The following is a 12,285-nucleotide window of genomic DNA, read 5'->3' on the forward strand; positions in this document are numbered from 1 at the left end:
AAAGTTGTCCTTGAAGGTACAGTGGAAGGAGCATAAAGAAGGGTTGTCCTAAGAAAAGTTAGCTGGACAACGTGAAAGAATGGACCGCCCTCTATTTTGATCTACTAAGAACAGTAGAGAGATTTTGTTATGCAAACCATAAACATCCCTGCAACACAAGTCAAAGGTCTGATTAAAATTTCTATAATATTAGTGCATTAGGAAATTTGTTGTTTTTTTTCCAATTTTCCCAAAAGTTTTTCAAATTTATTTTGAAATTTCCAATGACATATTTTTTTTTTATTTCTCAGTAAAAAAAAAAAAAGACCTTCCAACACAATAAAAGTTGGAAGGCACATGTCTTATTCAGTTTGGAAACAATATAAATTTGAAAGCTAATGTCTTTTATGATAAAATACTACATAAGAACATTTCCTTATAGACAAAGTATACTTTTAAACCTGTTTAGTCAAAAGAATAATGTGTTGACATTTTTTTCATTTGTGCCAAATTCAATGAATTAGCTTAGGACAAAGATAGGCAGACACCATCCTACTAAACAGCTGTTATAACAAAGTAAATTATTAAAACTTACAAAGCATTTTTTTGTTAAAAAAATTTAAATAATTTTAGAATTCAGTTTTCTTAAACTGACCACCAAATATATCTGAAAAATCGAATGAATAATCAGAAGCAATGAAAACTTCTAAATGGTAATCTTGACATGTGTTTCTAGTCACTTTAGGCAAAAAAAAAAAAAAATTATTACTTGGTGAATAGTCACACATTTTCATTCTTATGCAACTTTACAACTAATTAGTGCACAGGCTAAGTAGTTCAAGGACTAACATATTTTTAAACTGACTACATACATTTGTTCTATTTAGCACCTGATGATATAATTAAAGTAATAACAATGGATAGGCAAATCCAAATCCAATTCTGGTATCTAATAAAGTAAATCAAAATAATTAGTTTGTCATAGGTGCACAGATAAATGTTTGTTTTTTTTTTAAATACTATGCAAATAGTTCAGATAAGCAGATTGTCAATAACCCTTTCTTCTTCACATAAATAAAACTACAAAGGATGTTTAGCTTCAATTTGTGACCATACAATGCTGTGCAGAATGGAAATTTATGTATAAGCATGTAAAAGTTTTTTATGTAGAAATTTATTAATCCTGAGCTTTACTCTTTTTCACTTTGATGTCATTAATCTGCTAAACTAGAAAACAGTGAGTAGAGAATGTAGCAAGTTATGTTTAATTAGGATTTTTTTCTGTGAATTACAATGTATTTATTATGAATTTAAAATGAAAAAGCAGTGGAAAATTAAGGTAATTTTTTTGTGTGAAAATTTAAAGAATTAAAATTGCTAAAATTATACATTTTAAAAAATCTCAACACTAATATTTTTTGTAAGATAATATAATCTTACATTAATTAGTTTTCTCAAATTTAATTAGTTTACATTGATTCAGTTATATAAAGTTATAAGTAGTTTACAAAGGTCATGTTTAAATTAAGGTTTGGCAAGGTTAAGGTCACTCCATGTGCTACTTTCGTTGATCCTATTGATTCTCTCACATACACTGTCGATACTTGTGCTGCTACTGAAACATAAATGTGGAGGAATGATTTTAGGGAGCTGGCGAAAGGCTTCCCCATTGTGCATGGTCCATAAGCTGTCAAATTTCTCTTGGACTGGATGTGTTTTGTGGTGTGCAGAACAGCTGGCAGGAGTAATGTTCGGAATATTGGAGTACACACCATTCACAGGTCTGTGACAATACCCTGGAGGGCTTTCCAGTGTATTGTCAGCATAGTCTGCTGAGCTATTTAAGAGAGGATGGTCACATTCATTAGCTACATGATGAGCTGGATGGTTGGAACATAAATGCGAGTTGCTGTCCTTATGGAGGTTTCCGGTAATGTTTTTGCTGAAACCAACAAGAGGATTCATCAAGTTCCTCATTTCTTCATCGTATGTTTGGTAAGATCCACTGTGGAATCCACTGGAGCTGGAAATCAATGGTACACATGTGTTAAGCTCTGACTCACAATCAATCACTTCATCAGCATGCTCATTATCATCAGTACTTTGAGCATCAGGAGTTCTCAAATCTTCCAGATACACAGTATCCAAAGAATACAGTCTATTGTTTTTAGTAGAGTAACTTAAGCTTCCATTTGTCAAAGAACCTCTTTTAGGTTCTTCAACAGCAAAGCACTTTTGTGCACAAGTCTCTTCTGGCTGAAAATATGACACTAAAGAAAGCTGACCTTGCAGTTCTTTAGCTTCTTTACTCTCCCTCCAACATCCCAGATTCTGGGACTTGTTTTGAGATGACTTTGAGATTGTGCACAACTTACTCAGCAATTGGTCCAAGTTTTCTAGCTGGAAGACCCCGGAGCATAATGATGCTAAAGTGAGTGGCACCAGCTGCTCTTGTATTTCTTTATGGGCCTGAAGAAATCCATGAAGTTCTTGCACTGTTTCCTGCTCTTTCTTCTCAAAACAGTCGAATGTAACAAGAATAGGCAATGGTACACTGCTGTCTTTGCTCAGTACCTCATATAGTGCCTGCAATGAACGAATGCACAGGACGTCCAGATGATGTAGCTGGGACATGTCAATATCCCTGTGGAGCAAAGCCCCCAATTTAGGAGACAGGTAAATGATGACACAGTTGCTTTTGAGTTCTGACTGAACCCAAGAGAGATCTTCGGGGCAAGGCCCACATGAAAAGTAGTTACTAGATGGTAGTCTAGATATTTTGACATAGGTCTGCAGTAGTGATAGATGACATTGCACTACTTTCACATAGTTGTCACTTTCAAAACAATAGATAGGAAAAACTGAGGACAAAAAAAAAATAATAGAAAATAATAGCTCTGTTGAAATATAATGAATTATGTTCTTATAATATATAAATAATAATAAATATAATAATTAATCAAGAACCAAAGAAATAAACAGACACAAAAGGGAGATCTAGCACATTAACAGTATGCAATTAGTATTTTATTACTTAAATATTAAAGCTAAATAATTACACTTTTCAGTTATAAATAAACTAATACTCTAATTATGGGTAGTTTTACCTTTTGGTAATTTTATCTCAATATTCTGTGCTGAGCTCTTGCGTGAAAAGATGTGAATCCATTTTCTAAGTTTGAGCCAAATTTTGACCCTCCATAAAATGCAGATCAAGACAGAAGCTACAATGACAATGCTTATTGTTACTAATATAATAATCAGTCTGTTATCATCTATTCCTCCTTCTGATGGTGAATTATTTGATAATCCTGGAAGACACAAAAATGTTGACAAAGAGAGGTAGAATGTTGTTTTTTCAAAATTGTCAACCATATATTACAGACATTTTAGGGATGTGTGGCTGAATGGTATCAACCACTTGGCTACCTAAAAAGAGAAGAGGGGTCTAGAGTTCAAATTCTGATGTGGGCCAAGAGCTGGGCTTGCTGAAGACCCAAAGGCAGAAGGAGAGTTTCTCCCAGTTTTTCATTCCCCCCCCCCCCCACATACATGCTCATGAAATAGACCAGATCACATTGAGGATGCACTTAATTTCTTACATGGAAGTTGTGGTATATAAAAGTTATTTTAAAAAGAGTTTTATCTCAACCCTGTAGTAAATATTTGCACTGCATTAAAGAGGTTTTATTCTATCTACTAAGCTCTTGAATGGTACTTGTTAAGTAATCTATAAGATAAGTCTTAATGAGTGCACCCCAAGGTAATATCTATGTATTTCTCAGTTATAGTCAAGGTATTCTTTTAAAAAATACAGGGTTTCAACAAACAAAATAAAAAAAATACTTATATTTTATAAGCTAATATTAAGTGTAATTGTATCAATTAGTTTGGATCAGTCATATAGTTGAATTTGTAATAGATCTAGCAATAATAAATCTGTGCAATCAGATATTATTTTTACTAATTGTTTTTGTTTAGTGCAATTGCATAGTTTTAGCTTTCTCAATCCACTTTAATCCTATCACTTGTCTAGACCAGTTGGGAAAGGGGGGAGTGGGAGAAAGCAGGGGGAATCTGGGTGAAAGTCACCATGATCCCACATTTAAAGACTGTAAAGAATTAAATTCATAAATGTATATTCTGGAACATTTTGTCTTTTGCAAAGCCTTATGTGGAAATCATTAGCTGGACTGCTATAATTAATTTGTGACAATTACATATGCATATATTACTAACACAATCTATCAGTACACAATATCTATACTATATCTCTAACTAGATCCAGTGTAGTCAGATACGATGCAAACAGAAAGTATGAATGAAGGACAAGTACAAAGTCACAATGGTGGCTATCAAAAGCAACACAAGCAGATGTCTGCCTACTTACTAAAAGAATGCTCGTAAGTTGTTGTGCTTTGAACAGGATGGCCATCAAAGCCAAATGCCTCCAGCTGAAAAAAAAAGTTTTTGCATAAATATTGTAAAACTAACAGAGAAATCATTGAAATTTGTTCACATTTGTGGGCCATCAAGATCAACAGTTCCTATCTATTAACTGTGTACAGTCTGTTTTGGTTTCTACATTTTTAGCATCCCTTTAGAAATGAAGATTATAATTTCCTTGCCTAAACCTTCTGCATGTAAGCAGAGAAAAGCAGTGGCTAGGGTTCAAACTAGGGACATCATGACAATAGCCTGAAGTGCAAACGACATTACTTAGCACTATTTAAGATAACCTCGTGAGTGGGACTGACGTGTTAGCTTTTTTTTTTTCAAACTCCAAACTCACTTTTTAAGGGAGATAACTTGAGAAACAATTTACACATTTGCCCATTGTTGCTTCTCCTGAATGAATAAACAAAGTGGAATAATTCCTTTATCACCTTACTTGTTACCTATTGGGTGTTCAAATCCCATCTAAAGGCAGCATGGAAATCTTCTCCTGGATACCCCCCCCCCTTCCCTCCATAAACCAACAAAAGACAGAATTTTGGCAAAATTTAGTCATTGGTTAACAATCATGACTAGATGCATGACATGTAGGACGTAATCATCTTCTTTTTTGTTGTAGCATCTGTATTTCATAAGAAAAGAGATTTGGTCATAGCACACTGACATGCTATAGCAAGAAATATGGGCTATACAAAAGTATTTTTTAATAGAGCTATTTGATTATTTGAATTTTTTTTTTTTTTACATTTTTACGATAGCTTATAAATTAGTTTTCATTAGTATGGTTGGAGTTACTCTGAAGCTTTATTAGTTACAGCAACACATAGTTTTGTGTGTAACCTTAAATGTTTTAAAAGGCTGGTGACAGTAAAGTACTGCAATAACATTTACTAAAGATAAAAGATTTGATAATTTTGCATGCCTTTGTTTTAATGACAGCATTTTGAAGCCAAAATATTGATCAACAAACCAGTTCAATAGCAAAAGTTCCCCTTTCAGAACTAGTGATCTATATGGCAGATGATGTATAGGTCATCCGTTCCTGTCACCCACAGCACAACGACCAAACACCTTTACATTACCAAACTGACATCAGGTACTTAGTAGAGCTGGCTGGACTCAGAGGTGCTGTAAAGATCTTGAAATTAAAAATCCCAGTCTTCACCAGGATTTGAGCCCAGGACCCCCATACCAGTTCAATGGATATAATTTTTAGATGCAATCAACAGTACATCTGGTTGGAGGGGGGATACTTCCATTGGTTTACTTTCCTAAGATAATGAACCTTTTAAAATTTATTTAGATTTAAATAATAATGAGTTAAAATAATCTTTCCTCTCATCCCTTCAACAACCTACACAATATATTTTTCTATTACAAATATCAAAGTAGCTTAACACTTATGTTAACTTTAAGAATGTATCTCAGTTTGTGCCAGATATAACTAGAAACAAATATTTTATTGGTCATTTTAAAAAACAATTTATTTACATTATTTAAACTTAATGGGTATTATTTGATATACATACACTTATAGTAAACTGTTCCTTTCTGAAAGTATCAGGAATCACTATATCAATGAATGGCTTTTCACTCAATTCAGCGCTAGTGTTGACCTACAAAAATATTTTAAAAAGTGAAGTATTACAATCACATTTCATTTTCAAAGTGATCAGCAGACTATTGAAACTTTTTTGTGTTATGCAAAACAATGTCTTAAAACACAAATTTTACAGTATCTAACACATATTGCTTTATTGAAATATTAAATCCCTTATCACAAGCTATATTGTAATGAAGATTTTACAGTACTCTTTATTCAAACCAAGTGTGCAAAAGATACAATATATTTTTTAAAGCCTTTTTTATTTACAAAAAAACAAAATTTACAAAAACAAAAGTTGATGGTATATACTATTGTTTTGTTATCCAGACATTACAGTCCAATGGCTGCACCACTAAATCAATACCCAAAACTTTAAGGAATAGCAGAAAAGCAAAGCCAGGTAGTCATCAACAAATTGAATTTTCTAAAAAAAAATAATAACACCAAAAAGTTGGTCACCAGACACAAAAGTTAATTAGTGAGAATAAAATAAAGATAAAGGCACATTCCTCGTTCCATATGCTAGAAAGAACAAATGTGTACAAATGCTCCTTCTTCCCTAGCGCTATTAGAGCATGGAATGGGTTGCCTGAGCTAGCCAGGAAAACCAATGACTTGGCAGAATTTAGGTCACTGGTTAATATGCATGACTAAATGCATGACGCGTAGGACATAATCATCTTCTTTTTTAAAGTAATGTCTGTATTTTATAAGATAAGAAGAGACTTTTTTTAAGCAGAATAGTTGTAATTTAAAAAAAGTCTTATTTTAGTGTGATTTAAATATGAATTTAAATATGAAATTTAAATATGAATTTAAATAAGGATTTATATTAATAGAGCTGTTTTCTTGTATACATAACAAATTTAGTATGAAAAGTTCTATTTGTAAAATGTTTGACATGTTTTGGACATTTCCTTCAGAGCAGAAGATAATCTACTTCCTAGTCTCACACAGGATGATGGGGGATGGCAGCAGGCATGGTTTTGAACCCTGGACCATCAAGACAACCGAATGAAAGTCCAGTATGCAAACCACACAACCAAGCCGCTATCAGTGCTGTCTATATACATGATGTTGGCTGATCACACACACGAGAAACAAAAAAAGTCTTATTGCATGCAAACCACACAACCAAGCAGCTATCAGTGCTTTTTATATACATAATGTTGGCTGATCACACACAGGAGACACTGACCCACGTCACAGTTCAGTTACAAAAATATATATTATTTTATTCTTTTTAGCAGAAAATTTGTAAGCATGTAAAGAAAACACTTTTAAAAAAAGTACAGATTTCATTAAAAGAAGTTTCAAAATCAAATTTATGAAGCATGGTGGCTATTATTTAGGGTTTTTCATATTTTCTAATTTTAAAAAATTCTAATCCAACTTGAATTATTTCAAGATGAATTCTCTTTGGCTTTTAAGATTGAGAGTAATAAAATATTTTTTGATGTAAATGATTACTTTTATAAATACTTACTAAAGTATAGCTTGCCAGTTTGACAAATGACTGTGAACTGGACATGATCTTAAAATTATAAGTCTTTGCCTCAGGGAGAGGGTTTAACAGTTTGATGTGGATTTTGTCAGAATTGTTACTCAGTATATCCAACATTGGGAACCATCGACCATCTAGATTTTTAGAAAGAATAAAAAAAAATTGTTTAGGTAACATTTATATTATTGATCATTAAAATTATTTACAAAAAAAAAATGAATATTTTAATGGTGCAGAAGGGAAGGAACTTTTCTTAATCACTTTTTCTTTGCCTCTCTCCTTTCTTTCTAATGGGTCAAACTACATTAATCTATGCTTGCAAGTGTTTATTATTCTTTTCATTAATTCTAAGTTGTTGTTTTTAAATCACCAATGTGGAAACAGATGACAAAAGAAGATTTAAAAAAAAAAAGTATTATTACTAAATAAGCAGTTGTACATTTTGCTAGGCAATTTCTTGCCAACTACAAGAAGATTTCATCCCAATGGTATTTTGGGCCATGCAATATTATTTTTATCAATCTTAGTTTGTTTACATGTTTTGAATGTTCCTTCAGATTTGAAGATTGTTACATCTTAGCCCAAACTCCTGCAGTTTGATATGGGATGACACTATGCAGGGTTTGAATTTAAAACCAACTGGAAGACAATCCTGAGTGCATACCACATCACCAAGCAGCCAATACCTTTATGCTAATCTACAATATTGCCTCTGTTTCATTCACCTATCAGGTGCAGATTACAAGGGGATATAAATGAGAGACTTTTCAGTGACACTTTGTGAAGTGATGAGAAAATTTTCAGCAATGTTCACATTCATCACCTTCACCTAGTCTGTTGGACTGTTGGGGCACCACACAAGATTTGTTGACTGTCCTTCTCCATTCCACTTTGTCTTTTGCCTTGGATAGAACCTCTTTCAATGGCAGCCCCGTACATTCTTTTATGTCGTCTTCCCATCGCTTTCTCTGTCTATTCTTATGTGCCTCTTGTGACAGGTGGGGAGATGTGACGTGTGTTTGGCTCGTTTTATGTCTAGGGGATGATTATTTTTAAAGCTATCACACCCCCACTTATCAGCATATGAATCGGGAGCAGACACACAACGAGACAAAGCAATGAAAGATAGATACAAAAGTTAAAATAAAGGATATTTATTTACATAAATATACATATAATAATAAAAAGGGGGAGGGTTTGCATCTATCTCTAGTATATTCTATGTTTAATCATCACTCTTGCACATAATAAGAGAGTATGTCACTTTGTCCTCTGACTTAGCTGGTTGTCCTGTTGATGTCGCAGCTGGCTGTGTCCTGGCTTGAGGTTCTGCAGCTGGAGGTGGCGCTCTAGCGGATAGAGGGACGCCGGCGATATAGTTCTTGTGGAGTCTCAGTCCCAAGTTCTAGTATCTGTAGTGGGCACAGTATGGCGGGTGGCCGGATACCGTGGGCACAAGGTTACTGCGGGCAGAGCTGATCTGCCGTGGGCAGTGTGAGTAACAGGATATGTCCAGTGAGTTGCAGAGGGTTGGCGTAGCTATGACGTCTCGCACAGATCTGACTCTATAGGGACGTCGCGCCTAATAGCTTGACAGGTGGGCTGTCGAATAGGCGGGCAATGCCGATAGCGCCAAGTGGTAGAGTTGAGTAGATCTCAGTAGGCAAATGCAGCGCTGAATAGCACTAAGCACAACTGCAGGTAAATGGATCGTTGATCCAGTAACTAGGCAATAGGTGATTCTTGATAGCAACTAGGCAAGTGCAGCGCTGATTAGCACTAAACACATAGATAGGCCAGTAGGCAAATAGGCAATAGGCAGACACCTGAGGGAGGCACCAGGTATTCCTCTAGGAGTGAGAATAAATGATATAGTCCAGACTCGATAGCTCAGCTCGTATGAGAATGAGAGAGGGTGATTTGAGTTGGTTTACTATATATATATGCCTGAAAAGTGTGGGCGGACACCGGAAATGTCCTAGGCTAAGAATTAGCTTACACGTGGGTGAAGTCCGACAAGAGTCACACCTTGGAGTACCACGCGGTGTATTGACCCGTGTAATCTCTTAGATCAAAGAGAGACGTGGGGGGAAGAGTGACCTACATTCCACCCAAGGGGGGGGGGTGTCAACTGCGGCGGACATCCGCGGATAAGACTAAAGAGAACGTGTCTATCTTTGCCCCGGTCAAGGGCAGATAAATGAAAGGACTGGCCTAATTTTTTCCAAGGTGGTGGACTAAGTCTAGCCTGGTAGAGAGGAAAGGTGGGGCGGGTGAAGAAATTGGAGGTAGGAGGGGGAAATAATTAAAATAAAATAAATAAATAATGAAAAATAATAATTAATGCTGTGATAAATTTGAGTGACTCTGACAGCGAGTTTTTGACTTGTCACACCTCTCAGTAAAACCTTACAAGATGCGCATTGGGCAGCAAGGTGTCTCCACAAAGATTGTCACTGGCGATCTCTGAAGCCTCTTTACACCTAGTGTCCATTGCTCTGAAGTCCTCCATGAAAGTGTAGTGCCAAGTTATACAAGGAAGTCCCTGATTGCGCGTTCCTTGTATTGGCCCTAATGTCATCGCAACTCTTGGTATGCGTTATTCATTTTGTCGGAGAACATGTCCCACAAACCTTCTGTGACACTCTGTCACTACCTCACTAAATCGTCAACTCCCAGTTCAACATAGGATTACCTTGTTTGCCGATATCATACAACATGGGTATACCTTATCCAATAGTTTATGCTAAAAAAAAGTTTTAAAAGTTTGTTTTGCCATATCTTAAATGCATCTACCTACCTGGTGTAATGGGCACAAATCGTTCCCATACTTTTGATGTTTGATATCTAAATGGTCTACTGTAGATACGAACCTCGAGTCTTTCATATGCGTTTTGATGCAGTTGAACACATCGAAAATAAATATTAAGATTCCCCTAGAAAAAAAATTAATAAGATGATATTACAAAAGCCATACATTGTCCTAGGTTTAAAAAAAAAAACAACAGATATTTGCTTAAGAGAAATAAAATAATTTTCAAGCTTCATTCATTCAAGTGTAAATCTAATTCATTTTATAAATTCTTAACATACCAATTAATTTTTTTTTTTAAATATTGAAACATTGGTAAGAGTATATCTATTTCTTTTACCTCCATTATTGCAATGTTTGTATTAAATGTGGAGAATTTGCAAGAGGATTTTTTTTTAGTAGGATGGCATATAAAGGATCAAACAGAAATTTAAAAAATGTATTGCCTGTTTGGTCGAATTAAAGACCGATCTCCAGTTCTTCTCCAGATTTAAATTAAAGCACCTTGAAGAGTATGGTCCATATTTTGAATACAACCAGATCTCAAACATGAAGCCTTCTAAATAATAGAGAGACCCTGAAAAGAGAGAAGATTGGATTTGTTGACAATCTGTTCATTTAAGAAGAAAAGCTGTAAAGTGCGAAGTTCGAAAAGCCCCGATTTGTATAGAGGTTCGAACGGTTCACTTTTTATTGCTAAAACTTTTTTATCTGAATGTTTACCAAATTTTTTGACGTAACGTCTGTATTATATAAGATAAGATAAGATAATTCATCAATAACTTTTTCTATCTCAGGAAGCTAAGAAAATTTATGATCGAAAAAACAATAATTTTTTTACAGCAACCATCAGTCTAACTAATTTTGCCATCACCTGCTGGTATGGTAATGCATGGTGATTCAAATCAAATGGACCAAAATCATTCATTTTTTAATAGACTACATTTTGATGACAATTGTGTAACTAAGTGTCAGTTTCAACGTGTCAATTTAAGGTTTGTCTTTGCAGGACAATCCCTTATTTATTTACTCTCTAATTGTCAATTACTCAGCAAAAAAAGTGTTTTGTGGGCTTGAGTTAGCGTAAACAAATGTCATTGTCACAGTGCAACAACTTTTCCTGTGGGTCTGTTTAAACTTTCTGATCCACCATTGCCAGTAAATATCAATGACATGAAAGATCGAATAACAGCTGTATTAAACACAGCGAGTTTGGGAGGAACTATCACATCAGTGGCGGTCACATTGAGCACTTGTAAAGCATGCAATTAAAAATTTAAAGTTATATGCAAAATTGGTGTCCAGCTAGGTATCAATTGTTTTTAAATATAATGCAATGGTTTTGGAGCATTCTTTTTTAACCATTCTATATTTTACTAGCACAAAAAACATCGACTAAACAGAGTTAACAGACTCATTATAAAAGCATCATATATCTCTCAAACGCAGCTACCATATCTTGAAGATAATCTGCATCATTAAAACACTGTTACATTAGATTTAGACAAATTGGTTGTCTCATCTCCATTACTGCTAAACAGATTTAAAAACTCCTTTATTCCACTTTCAGTCAGGGGTTGTTACAAGGTCATTCGTCGCCACATACGTACATAGAAGTCCAATTCATAAAGCGCTGGTTGTGTGTGTGTGTGTGTGTTTCATGTATGAATGTTGTTCTTGTTTGCATTTACATTGTTATTGTTATACTAGTTACATTGAGGTGGACAATTTTTGTTAAACTAAATTTCCATTTGCTTGAATCAATAAAATATCTTATCTAATGAAATATTTAATAGAATTTTTTTTTCTCAAGATGTTGATCATACCAGGATAAATGCATCTGAGTATATATCTTATGTAAATGGGAGGACCTCTTTAAAGATCATGAGTGCTTTTAAACCACATTTACCTATGATTGCTGTACAACAG

The 12,285-nt window shown here is 34.5% G+C and overlaps 1 protein-coding gene across 3 annotated transcripts in view; it reads right to left on the reverse strand.

The window, feature by feature from the left end:
* Nucleotides 1-300: 300 nt before the first annotated feature.
* Nucleotides 301-12,285, reverse strand: part of LOC106052448 (uncharacterized) — a 122,632-nt gene continuing 110,647 nt past the window's right edge. For all 3 annotated transcript variants that reach the window (XM_056027285.1, XM_056027284.1, XM_056027286.1), the window contains 7 exons: nt 10,803-10,933; nt 10,345-10,480; nt 7,527-7,678; nt 5,964-6,050; nt 4,370-4,433; nt 3,087-3,290; nt 301-2,840 (listed from right to left, as the gene is read on the reverse strand). In XM_056027285.1, the coding sequence (XP_055883260.1) occupies nt 1,504-2,840; nt 3,087-3,290; nt 4,370-4,433; nt 5,964-6,050; nt 7,527-7,678; nt 10,345-10,480; nt 10,803-10,933 (2,111 nt within the window). In that variant the 3' untranslated portion in view covers nt 301-1,503. The remainder of the gene's footprint in view (nt 2,841-3,086; nt 3,291-4,369; nt 4,434-5,963; nt 6,051-7,526; nt 7,679-10,344; nt 10,481-10,802; nt 10,934-12,285) is intronic.

The sequence above is a fragment of the Biomphalaria glabrata genome, chromosome 4 (genome assembly GCF_947242115.1).
Source record: "Biomphalaria glabrata chromosome 4, xgBioGlab47.1, whole genome shotgun sequence".
Classification (NCBI taxonomy): Eukaryota; Metazoa; Mollusca; class Gastropoda; family Planorbidae; genus Biomphalaria; species Biomphalaria glabrata.